At 37.3% G+C, this 25,051-nt stretch overlaps 5 protein-coding genes across 5 annotated transcripts; all 5 read right to left on the bottom strand.

Annotated features, from left to right (window-relative positions):
* Nucleotides 1-3,415: 3,415 nt before the first annotated feature.
* Nucleotides 3,416-4,060, bottom strand: LOC137018582 (trace amine-associated receptor 13c-like). Its single transcript, XM_067383253.1, has one exon. It carries the CDS (start codon nt 4,058-4,060, stop codon nt 3,416-3,418), a length of 645 nt encoding a protein of 214 aa, XP_067239354.1.
* Nucleotides 4,061-5,446: 1,386 nt separating this feature from the next.
* On the bottom strand, nt 5,447-7,096 carry LOC137019185 (trace amine-associated receptor 13c-like). Its single transcript, XM_067384363.1, has one exon. It carries the CDS (start codon nt 6,555-6,557, stop codon nt 5,565-5,567), a length of 993 nt encoding a protein of 330 aa, XP_067240464.1. The 5' UTR covers nt 6,558-7,096; the 3' UTR covers nt 5,447-5,564.
* Nucleotides 7,097-7,229: 133 nt separating this feature from the next.
* stx7l (syntaxin 7-like) lies at nt 7,230-15,758 on the bottom strand. Its single transcript, XM_067384364.1, has 10 exons — nt 15,663-15,758; nt 14,795-14,902; nt 14,287-14,356; nt 14,077-14,167; nt 13,520-13,657; nt 13,318-13,367; nt 11,278-11,374; nt 11,073-11,145; nt 9,862-9,944; nt 7,230-9,423 (listed from the first exon to the last, which is right to left on the bottom strand). Exons 2-10 carry the CDS (start codon nt 14,871-14,873, stop codon nt 9,328-9,330), a joined length of 777 nt encoding a protein of 258 aa, XP_067240465.1. The 5' UTR covers nt 14,874-14,902; nt 15,663-15,758; the 3' UTR covers nt 7,230-9,327.
* Nucleotides 15,759-17,389: 1,631 nt separating this feature from the next.
* On the bottom strand, nt 17,390-18,388 carry LOC137018964 (trace amine-associated receptor 13c-like). The gene has a single exon (XM_067383840.1). It carries the CDS (start codon nt 18,386-18,388, stop codon nt 17,390-17,392), a length of 999 nt encoding a protein of 332 aa, XP_067239941.1.
* Nucleotides 18,389-19,983: 1,595 nt separating this feature from the next.
* On the bottom strand, nt 19,984-21,009 carry LOC137018581 (trace amine-associated receptor 13c). The gene has a single exon (XM_067383252.1). The coding sequence runs from the start codon at nt 21,007-21,009 to the stop codon at nt 19,984-19,986; it is 1,026 nt and encodes a 341-aa protein (XP_067239353.1).
* Nucleotides 21,010-25,051: the final 4,042 nt, after the last annotated feature.

Here is a 25,051-nt window from a genome sequence, read left to right as displayed (position 1 = left end):
GGAGAACTCAATACAGGATCGTCACGGACAGTAACAGTGTCCTGATGGCAGGCGAACACAGGAGAGTAACGTTGGGTTCTAGCAGAAGTTCTTTTCAGGTTCCTGCGGTAACAATCCAGTCGCTCTTGAACCTCAGCAGCACTCCACTGTTCGGCAGGCTTGAACTGAAAAGACAAAGCAAGGCCAGGATCTGGACAGTGAGAGACAAACATCATAACAGCTTCAGCTGCAGGATCCTCAACACACTTGTTGCGTCTACGTAAACACTCATCAGCCACATCAATCGCCTTATTCAGACGTATCCAGTAGTCCATTGGACTCTCGTCTACCTTAGGGAGAGTGTTGTAGAAGTCAGCCATAGGCATGTTCGAGTAAGTTAACTCGCTGAAATTACGCTTCAGTATATCAAACACTGTGGCGGGGAGTACTGCAGTAGTCTGCCCTGGGAAGCTACGTAAGGACACTTTGACCACGTCCCTTGCTTTTCCGGCCAATCTGCTCAAAATGAGATCAGAAGCAGTTTCATCAGTGCATTTCTTACTGTTCAAATAACTGTACATCATGTCCTCCCATTCGTGTACAGTAAATGAATCACTTCGATCACCTCTAAAGAATGGTGGAGGTGTCACATCATGTTGGACAATCACTTTCAATTTTGACGTAGCAGCGGCGCGAAGAACAGTTCAGCATACAGTTGCACGGAGAATGAGAAAAAAAAAAAGTTCCATGTGACGATCAAACTCCTTTATAATGAGTGTTCAGTTTCACGGAACAGTTCAACACACATTAAAGTGTATATGCAGCGAATAGTAGTCAATAGAAACAAAACAGTTCTCAACCATACCTCACAAAAAGCAATCGTTCGATTAAAGCCGTCCTACTTGACGTGAGCAGCAGATACAGTGAACTGGTCGAGCACAGGTGATGAGATGAGACGAGCTGCGGCCTCCGCGCAGTCCGCAGTCAGCCAAACACTCCTCCAGCGATTCGGGAACAGCACAACCATCGTCTGTTGAAGCAGCGAAACCCAAAGGTTCACGGCACCACGTGTAACCCGTGCGGCTCGCTTATGCCCAGCGTGATGTGTGGCCAGCGACACCGGGTATTAAAACTTGGTCTGCGTTGTGTTACGTTGTGTGGGTGTAGAAACAGATTCACTGGATCATTTACTGTTTAACAGAGACAAAATAAGCAGCCTCAGATTGAGTGGCCCTTATAACACTCTCTTCCACTGAATCACAGTTCAAAAGGGCGGAAGAAAACACGAACATAAGGAAAATATATAGAAAACATATCTGTTTAACAGAGACAAAATAAGCAGCCTCAGATTGAGTGGCCCTTATAACACTCTATAAAAGAAATATGATGCGCCTCCATTACCATGTGCTTGTTTCACATAAAAGAAAGAAATATACCTCAAAAGAATGTAAAATAACAAAAATAATCCCAAGGATAAATAAAATAGTACTTTACACAGAAGTTTGGGTGGAAATACAGATATAAAAGATATAATTAACATAAGAATTAAATAAAATTAACAGGATGACAAAAGAAACCTACCTCTTCCACTGAATCACAGTTCAAAAGGGAAGAGGAGGAGACAGGACAGGAAATTAGGTCATACTGTGACCACGCAACACTTAAAGGAGAAGCGCACCTTTAGATCAGGTATGATAAAACATATAAAAAGAACAATTTTGTGTGAATTATAACAATATTTACTAGTATACTTTGTATACCTGTTACAGGTAGTCGAGGCTGTCTCTCTTGCATATGGATTGCCTTTGCCAGCCTTCACCTTTAACTGTCCGGGCCCACTTAACAAGGAGTATGGCGGTTTCTAATGCCTTATTATCAGGGGCTTCTTTTCAAGATGTATGTAATGCGGCGGGCTGGTCCTCTCATACACATATGTCAGGTTTTACAACCTAGATCTGGGCTCCACCATGGTGTCCCAGGTGCTTTTTTCTTAGTTGTGCTCACTTGAATTCTTGACATTAGTAACATATTAACTATTCATGTTAAATGAAAGTAATACTGTTTGTATGTTTTATAACAGGGCCTCAACAGGGTGCCGGATTGTTTTGCACAATTTAAAATGTCCACAAAAGCCACAACGCAGCAATTTCCACACACACGTCTTAACTACACGGTGAAAGTACACTCAGATATGAATAAATAATAATAATTTAAAAAAATAATACACGTACTTTGTGCTTAAAATGAGTCTAAAATGCAAAATAATAGTTGAAACAGTTGAAATTTCTGCTAAAAACAGCTTGTGAAAATTAAAATATTAAATTCAATAATGTTAAAAAATATTTGTTAAATGCGGTTTTATATTTATCTGCTCATATTTATGTTGTTTTATTTTTGTAATGTAATGTGCTTTTGTAAAGTCACACTTATGTTATAACAGGCATATAGTTTTGAACTGCTTTTACAGTGGTCACTATTAATCGTGTAAAAGTTTTGTTGGTGAATTGTATTTAAACCAAAGCAAAAATTCTAATAATAAAACTAAATCATAATTATTAATGTAATAATAGCCTATAAGAAACCCACAACAATTAAAGCAAAAACATTCAACTGTTTTTTAATAAATAGATAATAACAAATGAGATCTTGGTGATATTTTGACCACTCAAATAGGAAATGTTCCTAGTTTCCATTTCAGAAATCTCATTCAAAAATAGTTATCTACATGATGCCTGCTGCCTTTGGGCTCAGTGATGTTGAATTTAAATTACATGTAAAATAAAGACATGTTATGTTACATTGTGATGTAATGGTGTTTTCTGGAAGGGACTAAAGAACAAAGTATTTTTATCAGCTGAAAGGCAGATGAAAAATGTTTTTATTAAGTTAGATAGACTTTATATAACAGCTTCAGGATGTTTTTCAGTGTTGGTAACATGTCCCACACAAACTTGGTAATCGTCCCACATTTGGTTTGTTTGATGGTGGTCACCCTACATCTATGCAAATATTAATCTCTCTGTTTATCCTGTCTATTATAGTCAGTCGGACCGGGGCCGTATCCAGATCAGATGGAGGACCTGCGCCTAGACATGACCAGAACGCATCCCTGAAGTGTCAGCAGAGATTGTGTCAACTAGACCATCCCCTGTGAAGGCCTCATTGACATGACAGCCAGTAGCACAGATCCCCATCAAACTGTTTCTATACCAGTATAATATCTCAATATTTTAGTACTCTGCTATTGGACTCAAAAAAATTCATGTATGTTACATGATCTGTATCTCTGCAATAACTGAAGAAATATTAATTTGATGTTTTATAGTCCAGGCCCATGTTTAATATGACAAAATGTAGAAAAATACATTGACCTAAAGTATAATATGAAAAACATAATAAAAACAGAGAAGAAACATTCTGTCTTACATTCAATCTCTTACATCACATTCATCAGGGAGGAGTCTTTATTAAACACTTTAAATGTGAAAATTAATTTTATGCTTTTCCGAAACCAGGGAAAGAATAGGGCATAAATGATGGGATTAATGGTAGAGTTCAGAAGGAAAAATATTGAAACATCTCTGACAAAAAAATAGTAAGGATTACTGTTTGGAATCACTAAAGAACAAATATAATATGGCAGTAAACACAGAAGAAACACAAAGACCAGAATCCCCAGCAAAATTGCAGCTTTTCGCTCTGATTTGTCACTGACTCTGTTTTTAGAGGTGCTGTTGTGAACCTGAAGGGCCCTTATAGCAGTCACATGTTTCTTAACAATGACAAAAACGTCATTCTCGAACATGTCAGACTCGATGAGCCAAGGCAAATGAAATGGCATCACAAAAACTCCGACCAGCAGATCAGACCCAGCCAAAGAGAGGATGAGGATGTTAGCAGGTGTGTGGAGCTGCTTGAAGTGACTAACAGAGATGATGACCAGCAGGTTTCCACACACGGTCAGAGGAGCCACAGCTGCTGCTGCCACATACAGAATCACATAGACAGATAAAGAAACAGATCTCTCTGCACAGAAATATTCCTGACAGCCATCAGAAAGGTTCATTGCCTTAAGATGCATCATGAAGTATCCTTACTTGGAAGAAACATCCAAACAGAGTATCATTCTCTATGACTTCTCTCACACAAGGATTCATGGATTTAAATGAAACAGCTCTGAACTTAAAAAAAAGTCACTCCTTGAGGCTCCACAATAAAGATGTGCTACAACCAACACTGCCTTTTATACACTTGACATGTTGACTCTTTCCAGAACCAGCAGCATCAAGGGGAGAAGAACATACAGTTGGGAGATCCACTGATCCTGTTCATCTAGAAGAAAAAAGCTGAAGAGTCTCATATACAGTAGAAACCTAAGTGTGCTTATATGACACATATGCCAACTCAAAAAAAAGTATTTAATTAAATATTTGCAATGTACAGTATGCTGTTTGCCAAAAAAAAAATTTATCATTTGACAGTTTGACACACGCTCCGAACTACTGATTCGAAACAAAAGATTCATAAATCTTCGAAGCTTCATGAAGCAGTGTTTTGAAATCGTCCATCACTAGATATTGTTGAATAAAGTCATTATTTTGGCGCACAAAAAGTATTCTTGTCGCTTCATAACATTAAGGTTGAACCACTGTAGTCACATGAACTGTTTTAAATATGTCTTTAGTAGCTTTCTGGGCATCTGAAAGTGTTAATTATCTTGCTGTCAATGCAGGCCTCACTGAACCATCGGATTTCATGAAAAATATTTTAATTTGTGTTCTGAAGATAAACGAAGGTCGTAGGGGTGTGGAATAACATGAGGGTGAGTAATTAATGACAGAATTTTCGTTTTGTACTTTTAACATTATTGAAATGAAGTGTCATTTAAATTGGCCTACACATTAAAATGTATGCATTCTTATACTGTACAAAACAAATAAATGCTGTAGAAGAATTAATTTTACATACATTCGTAAAACTCTTGTGAGGAAGTTTTTATTCACTATAGGCAAAACACTCTATAAACACTCTATTTAAACAAGAACAACTTATCGACAATGGAAATGTTTGACTGTTTCAGCCTTGAGGTGAGAGACATTGAGATTGCAGAATTATACATTTTTGTATGTGCATATAACTTTGCATTTGTATAGTTTGTATAGTCTGCTTTTTGTAAAAAGCCAAACCTACAGTATGACCTATAGATGTCTTATCTGACATGTTCCATTATGAGGACGACAGCCTAAAGCCCCGGACACACCAAGCCGATGATCAGCCATTGGGCAACGTTGGACCGTTTTTAAGCATCGGCCGACTAAGTTTTCCCAGTGTGTTCTGCACCGTTTGCTCTAGTTGGACGCTGTCTGGGTTTTTTAGGCCAATTCTGCATGTATAATCAGCGTTGGTGCAGATAGTAAACTTTGTGCAGATAATAAACTCATGCTTCTTGTATTACATGCCTGGTTTTATTCATCAAAATATACAAATAATCATATTTTAACAATAATGATGAAAAAGAACATCAGGAAAAACTAAAACAATTAAAAAGCAAAAAAGGAAAGACATTTGTTTGACATTATTCCATATTAAGAGATTAAAGAGAGCACATTCATCAGAGAGGAGTCTGTGTTGAATACTTTAAGAGTTAGAATTATTTTTAAACTTTTCTTAAACCATGGGTATAACATAGCGTAAATAAGGGGATTGATAGAGGAATTAAGGTAAAAGAGAATCAAAACACTGTTGATAACATTAGAAAATGAATCATCTCTTAAGAAATTTGTTAAAGAAAAAATATAATATGGCAGTAAACACAAAAGAAACACAAAGACCAGAATCCCAAGAGCTAATGCAGCTTTTCGCTCTGATTTGTCACTGACTCTGCCTTTAGATGTGCTGTTGTGAACCTGAAGGGCTCTTATAGCAGTCGCATGTTTCTTAGCAATGACAAAAACATGAGTGTATAATATTATGATGAGTGTACATGGCATAAGAAACACAACCAGGAGATCAATGAGGGATGAAACCTCATCTACAATATAAAGACATTCTCCTGGACACATGATATCAGTGAAGTTTCCATTAATGAAGAGAAGAGTGAAATTATAAAGGAGTGAAAACAGCCAGTTAAATAAAGTGGCAATGCAGATCACAGTGGGTGAGATTTTCTCAGAGTAAACGAAAGGTAAACGTAAAGCCAAAAACCGATCAACTGCGATTAGAGTCACAGTGTGAACAGACACGCTTGTTGCTTGAAAAGTCACAAAATTGAAAACCGAGCACATCAGTGGTCCAGAAATCCAACAAGACTCAATGAGCCAAGATAGATGAAGTGGCATCACAAAAACTCCAACCAGCAGATCAGTAACAGCCAAAGAGAGGATGAGGATGTTAGCAGGTGTGTGGAGCTGCTTGAAGTGACTAACAGAGATGATGACCAGCAGGTTTCCACACACGGTCAGAAGAGCCACAGCTGCTGCGGCCACATACAGAATCACATAGACAGATAAAGAAACAGATCTCTCTGGACAGAAATATTCCTGACAGCCATCAGAAAGGTTCATTGCTGTGAGATTCATGATAATATGAAGTACTTTGGAGAGATATCAAGTCTTGTATTGTATGAAAAAAAAAAATAAAAAAAAAATACAATAATAATCTAATAATGGTATTTCCAGCAGAGTGAGTCCAGTCTCATTCGAGCCTCAGTGTAAAGGGTTTGCATTGTTCCCAGTCAGGTGGATGACACCAACTTTGGCAAACATGTTTAGCTGATTTTTATACACATAAACGTCCCCTCCCCTCCCCTCGACTTCTGCTGGGAGTTCATCATTGCTCATATTCACTATTACTTTTTTTCATTATTTCATCATTATATCCTAAATTTCAAACTCCTTGCACACGTGTTTCCCACTTTTAAATGAAAAAATACTTTCCGAAACTTTTTTTTATGTAGTTTCCACAGTTTCTCAATCTGATCAGTCAAATTTAGGTAAAAAAAATATATATATTTACTTAATCTGGCATTTTTATCCAAAGCAGTTTGAGAAGAATTTGAGAAGAAAGAGACCAGTGATACAAAAGACATGAAAGTGGCACAAACATACAATTGTGTATTAAGTTTATTAATGCTATGGAAATGTGTTGTCTCTTTTTGAATATTAATCTTTGCAATAGCTCAATTTAATCAGGTCCCAAATTGAGTTTCACTGTCATTTTAGAATTAAAAGAAATAAACAAACACAACTGGATAAACTTTGTCTTCATTTATCCCCTCAACCTTTTCCCAAAAGCTGAAATGCTGCTGTTTCTACATTAGTTACATGATTTCAATATAACTTTTTAAATATAACAAATGACAGTTATTGCATACACAATAAGTTAATTAGGCAGCTCTAGCAAACATTTTGCATTTGTTACTCATTTTAGCAGGTTATGGAAAGCAACCCTGTGTATGAGCAGGTCAAAGGTGAACCGTCTGTCATTAGAGCTGAGCTGAATATGCAACTCCACATTTGATAATGTCCCCATCTAGTGGATATTTCCTGTCACAATGAGTCAACTGGGTACACCTGATTTAGCTCCCTCTAGTGACTACCTGTTCAACACTCAGGACTCTTTTTAGGTTATATAACAGTTGTATAATACAATATCATAGAGACAGATGAATATTGTAGTGACATTGCTGGTTTGTTGAAGTTGTAAAATCATTGCAGCATTTATTTTAGGATAATTTTACAAAGACATTTTGGCACAGTGAGACTAGACATGGCTCATGATTAATTAGATTAAAATTAATTGGGAAACATGACATGTATTAAGAATTCATCTAAATATAATCAGCAGTAGCTTTACAAAAATAGCTTTGGAAAGGAATATTTGATTTGATTCAACATAGAATTTATTACACATAAAGGTTTAGGCTACAACGGCCATGATTTTTTTTTTTTTTTTTTTTTCAGAAGCTGCATCTGAATTGGTATTTAGATATATTTACAGACCAAAACAGTTTGGTTACCAACATTCTTCAAAAGATCTTCTCTTAAGTTCCGCAAAAGAAAGAAAGTCCATGTTTGAAACGACATGAGGATGGGTAAATGTAAATAAAAAGAATTTTCACATTTTGTGCAAACTATCCCCAAAATATGAAATTGAAACTAAAACTGCCAGTAGTTGGCAGTAAACTTCTAAATGAGTAAGTCATTGAGTCATTCATAAATTCGATTAATTAAAATGGCTGATTCATTCAGGAATGAAGGGCCTTTGAATAACTGGTTCACCCGACTAAATTTACACTTTAAAGGTAATAGTTTTGTTGGAAAAACTGAGATGACAATAAAACTATGAAAGCTTGTTTCCACCACTGAATAAAAATAAAGAAGGTAATTGCGACTTTTTTTCAGAATTGCATGATATAAACTCACAATTGTCACACAATGTCAGAATTGTGAGCGGACATTTTTCCCTCAGAATTGAACTTTATATCCCCCAATTATGACTTTATAACTCGCAGTTGTGAGAAAAAGTCAGAATTGTGAGACAAAAAGTCGCAATTATCTTTTTAATAATTTTAATTTTACTGTAGTTTTTGGACCTGAGTGAATCTGACCTTACCAGTCAAAAGTTTAGGCACATCTACTCAGTCTTTATGACTATTTTATACATTTTAGATTAACAGTAAAGTCATTATAATAACTTTGAAAAAAAAAAAAAATTATGTAGTGATCATAATGTTCAACAAAAGAAAAATTTCTTACACTCCTTTTTTGTCTGCATTCCAGATTTGCTCACTATGGATTATGAGAAATGCATTCTAGTGTCTAATGTTTTGACCTGCAGTGTATTCTCAGAGTCTTTCTTCAAATAAAGTGTTTGAGAGCAGTTTAAAGTATAGTGCTCTTATACTGTACTTCTTTAAAGCAGCAGCTTTATACTGACTGATATTTTCAGCCATTGAAATCTCATATTTAGGGCATTTTACTATAAGGAATGCTTGCTTCTACAACAAATCAGATGGGTGGAAGATGCACAGAGTGGCATGATAATTGGTTAACAGTAGCAATATTAAAATCATTTTTTAGGTCAAACACAAGTTAAACTCTATATACAGTCTCTGTGGAATGTGTAACACAATGCTTTAAAAACTTGAGTTGAAATAAATTCTGTTGTAATTGATAGCACACCAAAGGTGCCCTTTATAGAGTTGAACTGTTATTAAAGATTCCATTAATGACAATATCTTAACTGCAGTTAAAAAGTCAAAGCAGCTTCACTTGGTGACAAACCTCCGTAACTCATTAAAAACATGCCAGTGCAAACATTGGGCCTTCAGATAGAGTTGACAAACACTCATTTTTTCACAGAAGCGTAGACAATCAAACCAATAACAACAGCCACCACAACGAGAACAATGATAAGGATGAAAATCTTCTTGCGGAATGACGTCTACAGGGAGCAGAAGAAATAATAATAATAATTGTCAATTTGCATTTTAGTAAAACAGTATGTGTAACTAATTTAGCAATTTTTTTTTTTTTTAAATAAAACAGTAATTTAATAAAAAATAAAAATGAATGCATTAATGCAATTTACCTGAGCTTCAATATAATACAGTAAAAATAGCATAAAAGTAGCATAAACGTAGGCCATACAAGTACAAGCTTTCAAGTTACAACTTAAATTTGCATCTGTTTCTCACACAAAGTTATTGTATGAATTAAAAGCTGTTGTGAAGAATTGGAATTTTCATGGTGCTTTTTTGTTCTTTTTGGAGCTTGATAGCATCCAGCTACTTTCATTTAACAAAATTTGTCGTTTTGTGTTCCACATTAGAAATAAAGTGATACGGGTTTGAAATAGCGAGAGGGTGAGTACATGATGTACCTGGTAACCTGCTGCACTATTCAGCTGTTGTGTGGCCGACTCCACATAGACCTCTGCGTTTGATACATTGGCCTCTATACTGTCTGTAAAACAGGATGGAGATAAAAAAAAATTCAGAGATAAACACAAAATGATTTTTTTTCCTGCAGTTTTGCACAGGGAACTTATCAAATATTCTTACTCCGTTATTTGCATCACAAAACTATTATTCTGTTTAAAACAAAAATGTTGCATATGGATAATGCACAGTCCTTCAGATCCTCAGAACTTCATTCAAAATCCCTTAGTGAGCAATATTTCATCATCCATTCAGGTATGCATCTCAAAGTTTTGGTGGGCAGCACAAACAATGATGCAAACTGTTGTAAATTTGATGAAATATCACACCAATAGGTGCTTGCTAACAGCTCATGTCTTATCATTAGAAGTTCTTATCATTAAAAGTAGTGCTTGAACAAACAGTCCCAGTGAGCTGGTGTGTGTGAAGCCTCGCAGGTCTTCATTATCAGCATCTGCTTTTCCTTTTAACACCTTTAATTGCTCTTTCCTGATACGAGTTTCATCACTAAACACACACTCCCTCAGAGCCAAGTCTAAACAAAACACCACAGATAATATTTTATTTTAAATGTATAAATATTTTTAATATAATTATTATGCTTTTACACACACACACATATACATATACATACATATATATATATATATATATATATATATATATATATATATATATATATATATATATATATATATATATAAATTACAATTTCAGTATCCTGTTAATAGACAGATGCTGTAGAGATCTGGGAAATAATACTAACCCTGACTGAAACAGAGATTTATTTACTGTCCACAAGATTGTGGCTCATTACTCACAGGACTGTTTACTTTTCAACAATTAAAGGAAACATTTCTTTTAAGAGCATTTGGTGTGAGCCAAGTTGGTTAGACATCAGTCATGTTTAGTCATATGAATGCTGTCTTCCTAACTTGAGTTTCCAACAGCAAACTTTTGAAGCAGTTTATTTGAGCTCACTATTTCGAAAAAGCAATATAGGCTTAAAACAGATTTGGGGGTGAACTATTTTGGCTTGGGCTAGTTAGCAACGCCCTGGCAACCTTCTCGTATATCCATCGTATAACATCATGTGCATTGCCACTTAATTTCGAAAGTGTAAAAATCTAGTTAAATCTCTATGAGATCTTACCAATCATGTCTCCCTGTTCATGCACCATCATGCCCAGATCTCTGAAGATTTCGTTAATGCCTGTGATGTCCGACTGAAAAACAAGAGAGTGTTATTTACAAAGGCCTAATCTTTTCACACACAAATAAAGCATTACATTAGCACAATGCTTGTAACTTGTAAGATTAGTTCGTCTTTGTTGTCTCAGGCTTTAAATGAGTCTCACCTCCAGCTGTCTGATTGCTGATTCTCTCTCCTGAATGAGCTGCAGATCTTCTTCTGTGATGTTCTCCTCATATCTTTGAGTTTGAGCCTGAGTATCACTAAAAACACACAGACAGATCAAGAAGCAGACAGTTGAAAACACTTGTATTTATTTTTTATGCATAAATGTGACAGGTCAGCAGAGATATTCTTTGGCCCTGTTTACACCTGGTATTAAGATGTGTTTTGGTCAATCGGATCACAAGTGGATGAGGGAGACACATTCCCGTTTACACCTAGTGTTTTAATCCGTCTCTTTTGTCCCCTTTCAACCACTTCTGTCCTGATTTCGTCAAGGGAAGGGTCTATGGGCGGATATATGTAGGGGCTTTTTCATATCTTTTGATTTAATGGATGAAATAAGCTCACTCAATTTCCATATGAACGCGACCAGATACGACAGGAAAACACACTGGGTCTCATTCATGAAACATTCGTAAATATACAAGTAAATATGTGAGTGATTTGCGCGTAAAGAGACCTTCCCGAAAACTCTTCTCCTGATTCACAAATACTTCGTAAACATCAGAAGTGATGGTGAAATGTGCGTGTGTGTTAATGAATTCCAATCAGTCATAAATGGGACGCGCCTGCACGTTCATTCTTAATTACCATAAATCCCGCCCATTAAATCCGTCATACAGTTGTGTCTTTTCTCTCTGTCGCATCCTGTCACTGTAAACCGGCCTGTCCATCATCTTACATCCTCCACATTTCATTTAGCCAATTTAAAAAGTGAAGTGAAATGCAGCACGTTGATCTGCCGTTGAGAACTCTCCTCATATTAATGCATAATGGTGCATTTTAAAGTTAATGGCCATTCGGATATTTATAAAAGTCTACATTGGTATTTGCAAATGAAAAATAACATGAATAAAATTAAGTAGATATTTTCTATGAGGTTAAACTGATTATTAGTCACTCAAACCTCTCAGCTTCGATCACGCATATCCGCCATGATTTGTAGTCTTTTAACACTTTTTACTCGTGTTTGTAGTTCTGAACTGAATCCGCGTCCAACGCGCAATGGGTTGTGGAACAATATTTATGGTGTGCACGGATCCACACTTCAAAAATCTATCGGAAATAGTAGACCATCCGGGGACTTTTGGCATACTCTTTTCAACATACTATGCTTTGGGACACACTTATTTTAATCTCACTTAATATTAAGGATAGATAGTATGGACATTGGGACGCAGGGCCTGACACCAAACGAAGGATTTTGGCCATTTGGGGCCATTAGTTTGCCCAGCCCTATTGAAATCAATTAATTATTTGATTAAAGTGCTCCGTTTGCAGATGCTATTACTGGCTCTCACAATAAAAGTAAAAAGAAACAACGTACGTAATTACTATATATAATATTTTTTCAAAATGCTGTGTAATGTACCTTATTAAGGTGAATTAAAATGCAGCCTTATTAATGAGCAAAGCGTTCGGATGTTAAACGCACTACTTACGTGTGGCTGGGAGCAGGTGTAGATTTCTTTCGTACCAACTAACATTTGGAAAATACGAACATTTTAATGAATCAGAAAATTTACACCAGAACCACTTTACACACGATTTACACAAAAATTTGTTCTGCTCGTGTTTCATGAATGAGAAGCTTTCGTTTCTGCTCTGATAGCGGCAAAACCATGCCGAACACTGTGATGAGTGTGTGTTAAAAATCAGGAATGGTGAGAGAACATTGTGCTTCCTACATTTTTTGCCTTCAAACCAAACTTAGGTTTTCAGCCGACAAATTTTAAATCCCGTCTGGCTAGCGCAACTTCCCATAATGTTTATGCATTAGGTCAGTAGGTGGAAAGTGGGTGGTCTTGTGTATCTGTTTGAACACATTCAACTACATGAGCATCTACACTATGAAAGCAATCTGGCTGAATGCGTTTTTGACTACCTCAGTAGGGGTCAAAAGTGGACAAGCTCAAAAAGTTTTAGACCCCGTTTACACCTGTGTTTAGCATCGTCTACGTGGCATCTTAAAGTGTCTAACCTTTGAAAGGGTGCCAAAAATCCTCCAGTGCTATCATCTGGATCACCAGCCTGTGGACAGAAACAGAATTGTAAGAAAACCATAACATGCTGCCAATATGCCACCATTTATTACTCAGAAAAAACTTTGGAGTTAACCTTCAGTTGGGTAGATAATATAGCAATGAAATTCTTTCACTACTATTGTACCAGATGAAACTTACTGAAATTCTTGAGCTCGCACGGACACGTGCCACATACTCCTTCTCTTTCTTTTGTACCTCTCGCTGAATTTTCTGGAAAACGCCCAGTGCATTGGAGAATTCACTGATCAGACGTTCTCGCTGGATTTTTCTTTGCCGCTGCGTGAGAACAGAAGAATGTCACATTTGAACAATACTGTGAAAGGGATAGTTCAGCCGAAAATGAAAATTGTCAATTGTAACCAAAACAATTTAGTTATAAACATTCTTCAAAATATCTTCCTTTGTGTTCCACAGAATAAATAATGACATGAGGGTGAGTAAATGATGACAGAATTTTCATACTTCGGGTGCACTGTCCCTATAAGTTAAACAATGTCAAATGTCAGCGTTTAAGCCCTATCCCAACACTAAATATTAGTATTTCTTTACTTCTAAATCAAAGTTCTGGACGGTGAATGTTCCACCATATACAAATTCATACTAGTTTAAGTCTATTTAAGTGCTTTCATGGGAATTATTGTATGTATATGTGGTGAAATATGAGGTAATATGGTGGGACAGTATGATTTCTGTACCTGTTCTGTGGTCACAGGTAAAGAGCTGAAATCTTTCATGTATTTATCTGTCACTTTAGCAAGATGATTGACATTCTGCTGTTTCTCCTGTCTGTGTGTTTTGACAAATACAAACAAATATATTTGCATTTACATATTTAACTGTTTATTTATTTATTTTATGTGTGATAAATTAAAGGGAAATTAACTAGCCGCTTGTATTCGACTCACAATGTTTGTCGCAGGACAGTCGTGTCTTGTGCTGTTCCAAAATGTCTCATCATCTGCTGGATTTCATTAGCTGGTAAAAACAAAGGCAAGACCTAAACAAACTAGATAACGACTAAGCACACCTCTCGTGCTATGGGGTTATGTAAAAGTGTACATTATGGTTTTTCATAAGCATCCATTTTTTATCGATTCCTTTTATACTTGATTTTACATGTTGTGGTTTGATTTTTCTCATTAAATTGCAATTATGTAAATATGAAGGACATTTATGTGCAATGCATGCTAACTGCATAAGGAACTGAAATTGTGACAGCAGGACAACTAAACATTCTGGCAGGGTTAAAGACACAAGTAAAGACTAGTCTAGACATAGTTTAAGAAAGACTGAACACCAGCAACCTTCCAGTTTGTTTTCAGGACAAAATGGATGGTTATGTATCTGCCCAAATCAGTGTTTCACACAGTCCACACTTCACATAAATAAGGAGGTAGAGTAAAACTGACTCACTCAGCAGTGTTATTCTCTGAATATTCGAACTTATAGACTGTGCCAGCAAATTTGCATCAGTTCCGCTTGACCCAGACATGATGGAGATCAAAGAACGAGTCACCAAACCTAGAAAGATTATAGATGTTAAATCACATTTACTCACAGACCTCTCTTTCTGTATGTATGTTGTTGATTTTAAATAATATTTGTTGATTTTAAAATATTGTTTCGTGAATTCTGTCCTCCAATATCATTCAAATATTATTATATTCTCTCTTTATTATATAGTCTGATTTCTATACATTCAGACTATATAATGAAGGTTTGAGCTGCAAACGTTTTATATTTTGTGATGACTTTACTGTTGATTTCTTCCCCTGTAAAGCCAATAATGTGCTACTCCAATTGTGACAACTTGCCCTATATAGTGTGACTACGTGCCTCGCTTTACTGAAACACCTCCTAATAGTTCGATAATGATACGAAAAATGCTAGAAGTGTTGCTTATACATTAGCAGGCTAACTAGTTAGTAATGTTTAGCGACCTCTGCACCTGTAAAACGAAAGAATGCGGAAATCACAGCGCCCAAACTCACTAGCACATTAATTTACAAAATGAGACGGTTTTTATTTTTACTTTACCGACACACCAAACGTACACTATGAATGGTCAGGAATATGAACGTGTCGTATTGTGTTAAATAAATGTTCAGATCACGCGCTGTCAAAAACTGTTTCACATTCAATGAACTTCATAATCAGCGACGCTTGTTCATTTAATCACTGACTTTTTCCCGTAAAATCATTCTTAATTAAGTCAACACAGTTGCACTGTGTACAATGACACGTCTTTTACTTTGATATATACTTTGGTTGTTCAGTTTACCTGGATTTCCTGAGTGAAACTCCGAGCCCTCAGCTGATTTCTTGACGCCTGAGTCACGTGATTTCAGTTCAATCTTCCGCGTGCGATCAGAAACATGAGTACTCTAGTAGGGAGGTAGACCGGTGATGGTTGCAGCATTTTTGACATTTCTGTCTGTTTTGAAGTTCCTTGTAAAACAGTGCGTTCAAAATGTGATTAAAACTAGTTACACTTGTCAGTTATTAAATGACATAGCTGTTATATTTGCAGCACAAACAGAAAATGCGTGGTTAAACAAGGGGAGTGAGATGTTACAATTCACCCCATAGTCCGGGTTAGTTTTAACAGACCCTGGGGTGAGATGTAACATAATGAAATAAGGATAATTCAATTAAATTCAATTCAATTCACATTTATTTGTATAGCACTTTTCATAATACATATCGTTTCAAAGCAGCTTTACGGAGGATGCATGTCAAAATTACAATATTAGAAGAATGCAGTTAGCAAATAATGTAATAATTTGTGCAATTAATTTACAAACACTGTTAGCCTTTAATTTTAAGGTTGAAGCAATGAGCTCCTGGAAAAAATTAAATACAGCAACAATTAGGATATATAGAAATTTTGGAATGTGCATGTTGCTCTGAGGTCTTCGCAGGAGTTGGCGCCGTCTCTTCATAAGTGTTGGTCATCTGAGGTCTTCTTAAGAGAGGATAACAATAACAACAACAACAACAAAAAATCTGTTTTGAAAGCTTTTTATTCAGCTCAGACTTTTTAACATAATCGATGTGTGTAACAAAAATGAATAAAATGAGCAAATGCTCATTTTTACATCCCTCAGTTTGTCTTTCTCTTACAAGGCTTAGGTGTCCAATCCTGCTCCCGGAAGGCCACCATCCTGCAAAGTTCAGCAACAACCCCAATTAGGCACACCTGAACCAGCTAATCAAGGTCTAGAAATTTCCAGTCAGGTGTGTTGAGGCAAGTTGGAGATGAACTTTGCAGGACAGTCCTCCAGGACTGGTTTTGGACACCGCTGACCTAGGAATACTGAAATTAAAAACAACTACTTGGGGTAGACTGTAACATGTTTCATTGATCTACAACTAACAGTCATGAACTAGATCACCTTACAGCTAAAAGCTAAAACATTGGCACTAACAACTTTTATGAAAAATATATATACAGACACACAATATACATAATTTAAGTTTGAGGAGTTTAACTACAAAGCAGGAATTGCAACAACAAAAATAAGTAAAGTAAAAAAAGTTACTTTCTTACATCAAAATTAGTTTTTCTCCACTAAAATCTGCTGTGTCTGCCATAGGACTTACACATGTGGAATAAGGACTAAACCAAGCACATGTTAGGTGATTTGTAACTTGTTCCTGATTGAAGAAATCGGAGGTGTTACAACTAACCGGTACAACCGAGGACTTAGCTTAGTTAAAAAAAAGCATAACTTAAACTTGTGTTAATTTTTTTGCAAATATGAAGCAGACTTTGATAGTTAATTATGTTATTTCCACATGAGTTATAATTATTCATCATTAAAATTCACAAAGACAGTTACAGTACATCTGCTAATTATAATGTCCTTTTTCTTTTTAGCAAACTGTCATTCTAAACAAAGCGAATTAATGATGTATAAAGGTAGACTATCCTCTTTTTTTTAATCAAAAGGCCAACAAATATCACCAAATGCAAACATAGTTTTGTAACATAGATGCATTTTCATATTAAAAGTCTTCAGGAAATAAGTTAAGCTGGTTAGTTGCTGTCTGCAGTATTTTTAGGCTAACCAAAAGCTTCACTGATCTTTTGAACCAGGGGTAAGATATTGCATATATAAAGGGATTGATGCATGAATTAGTGTAAAATAAACACATTAAAGCAGAGAGGCTCACAGATGACTTTTGAAATTGTTTCATATTAAGCATACTTATATACCAGGGAACCCAGCAAATGAAATACACAAAGACAATTGTGCTCAATGTTTTTGTCGCCTTCACCTCTGATTTCCTGAATGATTTTAGGTTTTTCTGAGATACTCTTTTCTTCGTAAAGTTGGAGATGGCCTTTGCTTGTCTCAAGGCCACTGTGAGGATTCTTACATACAGAATTAACATCACTATACATGGAGCAATGAAGCTCACTATTAAGTCAGCTGGACCCCAGGCGTTACTAACAGCCACTGCACATTCCCTTAGACAGATCACAACTGTTCCTGTCAGGTTTGAATTTCCCAAATTCACTGGTACAAGATTATAACAGATGGATGCAGTCCATCCTAAACTTATGCAGATCAGTGTTTTTCTCATTGTAATTTTGGACATATACAGGAGTGGATCACATACAGCAAAATAACGATCAATAGCCACAAGCATGATGTTGATGAGGGACGCAGACCCAAGAATAGACATAATTATATGAAAGATACGACAGTGTGATTTTTCCATATAAAAACATGAGTTAATGCTCCTAATGCTTTCAACAGGCATCACACAAATTCCCACCAAGAAGTCAGATACAGCCAGTGAGAGGATGAGCAGGTTGGTTGGTGTGTGAAGCTGCTTGAAAACTGTTATAGAGATGATGACAAGTAGGTTTCCACACACAGTCAGCACAGAGATTGCAGATATGTACAAGAACAACAATACATTGACATAATTCAAATGAAAGTCAAGAGAGCAGCTTGTATTCCAGAGGGGAAAGCAGTGATGCTCAAGAAATTCCATGGAGAACTTCTTCACTGCTTTAAACTTCAATGCCCATGTTTATGATCGCTGCAGATCCAAAATCCTAAAGATGATTTCACTGCCAGTTCGCTTATTTAAGTCAAATGACAGGTGTCGTTTATGGGAGTGGCAAAGAATTACGTAAGCATTAGCTACAGTCATGAGTGTTTATTGTCATTGTGATTAAAAAAGTAATAAGATAATTAAAATTATGTCCGCCGTTTTCACAGATAAGGCTTAAAGGGATAATTTACCGAAAAATGAATATTACTCTTCATTTACTCACCCTTTAAGTTATTCCAAACCTGTATGAATTTCTTTCTTCTGCTGAACACAAAAGAAGATATTTTGAAGAATATGGGTAACCAAACAGTTTATGGACCCTATTGACTTCCATAGTCCCCTCCATCAACCTTTTAGTTACCCATATTCTTCAAAATATCTTTTGTGTTCAACAGAAGAAAGAAATTCATAAAGGTTTGGAACAACTTGTGGGTGAGTAAATGATGACAGAATTTTTGGGCAAACTATACTTTTAAGCCTAGTAAAAAACACTAAAAAACATGTTTGAGCTGTTTTAACTGAAAGCAACTTGTACTGACATATCTTAAAATATGCCAGTGCCATTATTTTTTCTCAAGATCCGCAGGTTTTCTTCTAAGGCATGTTTATAAAAACTACTTTGGGCTTGGTTCAAAGTTTAAACTAAAGCCTAATCCTGGCTTAATCTAAGCCCTGTCTGTGAAACCAGGCCTATATGATTTATTTTGGATTTACCTAAGGTACTCTTGGTTACATACTGTAATTGCAATTTAATTCTTGAATATTACTTCCTAATAGAAAGAACTCAGGAACAACAACTTTTTTTTAATTTTGATTTTATGCAACAAGAAAATAACACAGAATACAATTATATAAATTAAATAAATAAATATTAATAATGATAAAAAGAGATATGAGCTACTTATAATAATATGAGCTATCAGTGCTATAAAAAGAAAGCAGAGGATCACAGTCTTCTTCAGTTTTAAATATTAGAATTGTTTGGCTACTTGGTTTCATTCTCAAAAACAATACATGCTTTTGGTTACTAAATTACTCTTTTGTGAATATCTGTTCATTTTCATCAGTGCATGATATTTGAGACTACATAAAGCTTTTAATTAAGACTATCTGTTAAGTTTATATGTTTTCACTTCATGTGGCCATGTGGGCCTATATGCACTTGTGACACATTCATCTAACCAATTGAACTGCTTTTGTTTGTTGTGATACAGACCAGTAGTCAGACTTATCTTTGCCAATTTATTTATATTTATGATTTTAGATCACCTTTTCATCTTATACAAATTAAATGGGGATCACATCATACCACTTGTGTCTGTGCTGTTCCAGAGTGCACAATATTTACAATTTTTTCCATATGCAGTGTTTTGCAGTTTATATATGGAGAAAAATGTGTAACCATATTCCAACATTTTTTACACTGTTCATTATGTGCACAATGCAAAAATCATTTTATTAAGGAAGCATGTGATAGTGTAAAACAATGTGCAAGAGTAAAGCAACAGATTAAAATGACATGAAAAAAGAGGTCAAACAGTGAAAACACTGATATCTGATGAGTTTGGTTCAAATATTCTCATTGTTATAATGAGAGAAAGGGTTTTTCTAAACCATGGATAGAACAGGCCATATATGATGGGGTTTATGGTTGAGTTAATGTAACCTAACCAGACAAATGCTTCAAAAAGAGCAACTGGGGTAGAAAAGTTGATGTAGGGATCCATTATAGAGTTAATAAAAAATGGCAGCCAGCAAATAATAAAGGCACCCACAACCACACCAAGAGTTTTTGCTGCTTTGCGCTCAGATCGTCGAGAGCTCTTAAACGTGCTCTCATTTTCATGCTGATTTGCATCACCAATTGTTCTAATGTGCTTTCTTGCAATTACAAAAATTCTTGCATATAGTCCAATCATGACAGAACAAGGCAAGAAAAAAGTTAGTAACGTGTCCAAAACAGACCACAATGCATTGAAAAGCAGAGTGCAACTTCCCATACAGTACATGGATTCAATAAATTCCTCCAGTCCTTCCACATTAGCTTTTGAGTACACTAATCCATATGAATATAACGCAGCCATGCTCCAACTTATCAGCACCATGACCCATGCAATAGGTATGGTTATTCTCGTAGGGTACTGAAGAGGATAACACACAGCCTGATGTCGATCAATGGCAATAAAAATGAGATGAAAAATAGACACAGATGTAAGAAATAAGTCAAAACTGGAGTGAAGCAAACAGAAGGCATCTCCATAGTACCAGCAGCCATTGACAGAGCGGATCATACTGAAAGGCATGACCACCAGTCCAAGCAGAAGATCCGCGAGAGCCAGAGACATCACCAGGATGTTAGTGGGAGTCTGGAGCTGTTTGAAGTGTGCTATGGAGATGATGACCACAGAATTTCCTAGAATAGTCACAGTCATCGCTGATACCAATATGAGATACAACACAGTCTGAGTGGACACAAGATGTGTGCCTTTAAGACAAGAGTTGTTCACTGCAGGAAAACAAAACTCAGCGTGATCATATTTTTGTGATGATAAATCCATCCTGCCTGTCTCAGAAAACAAGAACCTATAAAATAGTGGTTTATTTAGTTTAGTTAGGCATTTAAATACTCATGCTCTTCTCTGACCCTCCCACATCATCACAGGGCAGCAAATGACAATCAAGCACTCATTAAAAATTAAGAGTTAAAAAATATACAAACGCTGGTGATGCCTGCTGGTCAAAACAGTGCAAATGCAACAAAAACTCAGGCCACGCATGCATAAAAACACCTTTTACAAACCCATTGCAAATATTTTATTCAAAGTAGTCTATCAAAAACTAATTATAACAGCAACCTCACTCTTTACCTTCACCAAGGTGACTGTGACATTGAGGATTTTGTAGAGGACTTTAATGACATGGCACTTAAAGACATTTTTCACGTTTAGTGATTTAAATGAACATATCGTTTCATGCCTCAATATACCCCTAACTGGACTCTTGTTCAGTATCTTTACTTTACCCTAATGCTGAAAGGTTCATCATTTACTGTTAAAGTGGATGATGAAGAACTCAACACTCCTATAGTAAATGCCATGCCAGAGTCTCATCACATCATGGCCGCCACGCCAGAGTCTAATCTCGTCATATTGTGGGCGCTATGCCAAAGTCTTGTCTTGCCACGTCGTGGCCGTCACACCAGAGTCTTGTCTAGTCACGTCATGGTGGCCACGCCAGAGTTTCTTCACATCATGGCTTCCACACTAAAATCTTGTCTCATCACGGTCGTCACGCCAGAGTCTCGTCACATCATGTCCGTTACGCCAGAGTCTCATCTCGTCACATCTTGGCCGCGATGCCAGAGTCTCGTCTCATCACATCGTGGCCATCACGCCAGAGTCTTGTCACGTCATGGTGGCCACACCAGAGATTCTTCATGTCATGGCTGCCACGCCAGAGTCTTATTTCGTCACGTAATGGCCACTATTCCATTGTCTCGTCACGTCATGGCCACCATGCCAGAATCGCGTCTCGAAAAGTCATGGCTGTTATGCCAGAGTCTTATCTCGTCACATCATGGCTGCTATGCCAGAATCTTGTCTCGACAAGTCATAGCTGTCATGCCAGAGTCTCATCTCGTCACATCATGGCTGCGATGCCAGAGTCTTGTCTCGTTACGTAAAAGGCCACCATGCCAGAGTCTCATTTTGTCACGTTGTGGCTGCCACACCATAGTCTCGTCTCGTCATGGTCAACATGCCAGAGTCTCATTACGTCATGGCCGCCACGCCAGAGTCTCATCACGTCATGGTCGCCAAGCCAGAGTCTCATTACGTCATGGCTGCCACGCCAGAGTCTAGTCTCATCACGTCATGGTCGCCAAGCCAGAGTCTCATTACGTCATGGCTGCCACGCCAGAGTCTCATCACATCATGGCTGCCACGCCAGAGTCTAGTCTCATCACGTCATGGTCGCCAAGCCAGAGTCTCATTACGTCATGGCTGCCACGCCAGAGTCTCATCACATCATGGCTGCCACGCCAGAGTCTAGTCTCATCACGTCATGGTCGCCAAGCCAGAGTCTCATTACGTCATGGCTGCCACGCCAGAGTCTCATCACGTCATGGTCGCCAAGCCAGAGTTTCGTCTCATCACATCCGCCACGCCAGAGTCTTGTTTTGTCAAGTCATGGCCGCCACACCAGAGTCTCGTCTTGTCACGTCATGCCTGCCATGCCAGAGTCTTGTCACATCATGGCCCCCACACCAGAGTCTCGTCATGACATGGCCGCTGTACCAGAGTTTGTCACATAATGGCTGCCACACCAGAGTCTCATCTTGTCACACCATGGCCACAACGCCAGAGTCTCGTTATATTATGGTCGCCACACCAGAGTCTTGTCACGTCATGGCTGCCACACCAGAGTCTTGTCTTGTCACATCATGGCCGCCAGAGTCTCGTCTCATCACATCATGATGTTTTATTAACAAAATTCGGGAGGAGCAACGTTCAAATAATCTGACTAATCATCGCGTCATCTCGGCCAGCTGTCAGCAATCAGTAACCAACATATCTACCCAATCAGCACGATAAGACACGGTCGACTCACCCATATTCCTCGACAGTTTGACAGCATCCCTCCATCACCCCGTCTCCTCACACCTGCACTGGTTACTTTCCAGAATACTAACCAGAATGGGGGGAGTAATCTGGGTTAGGGCCAAAATACCAAGCTCGGACAGCACGCCTAATATGCATACTACACATGCTACGCATACATTTTTCTATCTGATTATTTGTAAGTGTGAACTCGTGAATTGGCCGCCAGAGTCTCGTCACATCATGGCCACCACACCATGGTCTGCCACAAATCCCCTCGATCACTGGATCAGTTCAAGGATGAAAGAGTCTGATATCCAGTGAGATGGATCCACCCTTAGAGGTACGAGCGGCAATTGGGTCGAGTCCAGTGATCCCAAGTCCAGTGGTCTCAGTCTGGTGGAGCTGGCTACTGCTACAGCTCCTCCCGCGGCGGCGTTGATGAATACAGCTCTTCCAGAGGCACCTGTGTACGCTTGTGAACTGTCTGTTTTACATGTGCTCACTGTTATCTCTGTGTGCCCTGTCATGGCCAAGGAGGCCGATTATGAACTTTCTGTCTGTCCAGTCACAGCCAAGAAATGCAAATCTGAACTCTCTACCTGCCCTGTTATGGCCAGCGAGGCCATCTATTAATTCTCAGCCTGCTGTGTCATGACCAAGAAAGCCATCTATAAACTCTCTGCCTGTCCAGTATAGGCTAAGGAGGCCATTCTTGAACCCTATGTCTGCCCAGTCACGGCCACGGAGGCCGATTTTGAACTCTCTGAGCTCCCTGTTACGGCCGTTGAGGCCATAAATAATCTCTCTATGCTCTGTTTCAGTTTTGCCATGGTATCCGCCTGCTCTGTTGTGGTGGTCTACTGCTCCGCTTGCTCTAGCCAGTACGTGACACATGTAGGCTACTTCTGGTCAGCCAAATTATTGCCATTGAGATGAATATGGTTTGGGGCAAGTATTGACAATTCCAGGATTCAATAAAATTTTAATCCACAAGCTTGGGATTTATTCAAATTCCAAACAGTTTGATTTGATATAAATTCCTTTGGAAATATTTCAGGTACAGTACTTGTCAAATCTCTTAACTTGTGTAAACTATAGACAGAACCCTGTCAGTTGCTACATTACTAATAATGGTTGAAAGTGACATCTAATTTTGTATACAAACATATAAATTGCACATAAGATATTATAATAATGTTTTTAATGAAATATTTTTGTTTCTACTCTCATTTGTTTTTATTTTTTTAAATTTAAACATTTAAACAGTGGCTCATACACACATTTACTCAAACATATATTAAATATGAAATAACAGGTTAAATAAAGATATATTTAATATGTAATAGCCCTATAGTGCATATATTTAGCAAAAAGCTCCTCTCTGGAGTTACTTCATTTAGCTGCCTATCAAGCTATGGACAATGAGTGGCTTTTCTGAGGTAAACGTAACTGCATGACATGTTTACAAGCTGTTTTATTTATGTCTTTCCACAGTCTAAACATTGCTTGAGTAAATATATGAAATTATATGATACAATTCGGCAAGCTGTAGCCTACTGTATCTTTCAACATTGCCTCTGATGTTCATTCATGTATTAAAGTGTAGTTTTTTTTTTCATTATTCAGGATGCAATGTGTATTTTATGTCATACATAAAAGAGTGGTGATGACATTTTTGTGGGCCAACACTCAGAAACAAGTTGGCATTTTAGCACTACCGGTTCCATTGTCATGAAGTCAGTGTTTTTTGTTTTTTTTTTAATGGGTTTTTGGTTAAGTGCTTGAAATAAGGTCTTTGGCTAACTCAAGATAATTTTTTCATGTTTTATTAAAATACATCAGTAATACCCTATTGTGTGTGTGTGTGTGTGTGTGTGTGTTTTAAAGCTGTTACTTGTCCTGTAAAAGGTGGTTGCTAACAAGTGTCTAAATGGGACTACAGAGGTTGTCAGGAATATTAAACATCATCAGGCCGAACAGGAAAACTTATCTACTCACA

Source organism: Chanodichthys erythropterus, chromosome 4 (assembly GCF_024489055.1).
Source record: "Chanodichthys erythropterus isolate Z2021 chromosome 4, ASM2448905v1, whole genome shotgun sequence".
Taxonomy (NCBI): Eukaryota; Metazoa; Chordata; class Actinopteri; order Cypriniformes; family Xenocyprididae; genus Chanodichthys; species Chanodichthys erythropterus.
This window is presented reverse-complemented; position numbering and strand designations above follow the sequence as displayed.

Bases quoted from the DNA above. Each gene is read 5' to 3' on its own strand.
- LOC137019185 (XM_067384363.1), bottom strand. From the start codon at position 6,557: ATGAATCTCACAGCAATGAACCTTTCTGATGGCTGTCAGGAATATTTC.
- stx7l (XM_067384364.1), bottom strand. From the start codon at position 14,873: ATGTCTGGGTCAAGCGGAACTGATGCAAATTTGCTGGCACAGTCTATA. The intron at 14,357-14,794 runs GTGAGTCAGTTT...TGTTTTTACCAG, and splicing joins TCAGAGAATAACACTGCTGA to CTAATGAAATCCAGCAGATG. The intron at 13,658-14,076 runs GTACAGAAATCA...GTTCTCACGCAG, and splicing joins TACCTGTGACCACAGAACAG to CGGCAAAGAAAAATCCAGCG.
- LOC137018582 (XM_067383253.1), bottom strand. From the start codon at position 4,060: ATGCATCTTAAGGCAATGAACCTTTCTGATGGCTGTCAGGAATATTTC.
- LOC137018581 (XM_067383252.1), bottom strand. From the start codon at position 21,009: ATGGATTTATCATCACAAAAATATGATCACGCTGAGTTTTGTTTTCCT.
- LOC137018964 (XM_067383840.1), bottom strand. From the start codon at position 18,388: ATGGAATTTCTTGAGCATCACTGCTTTCCCCTCTGGAATACAAGCTGC.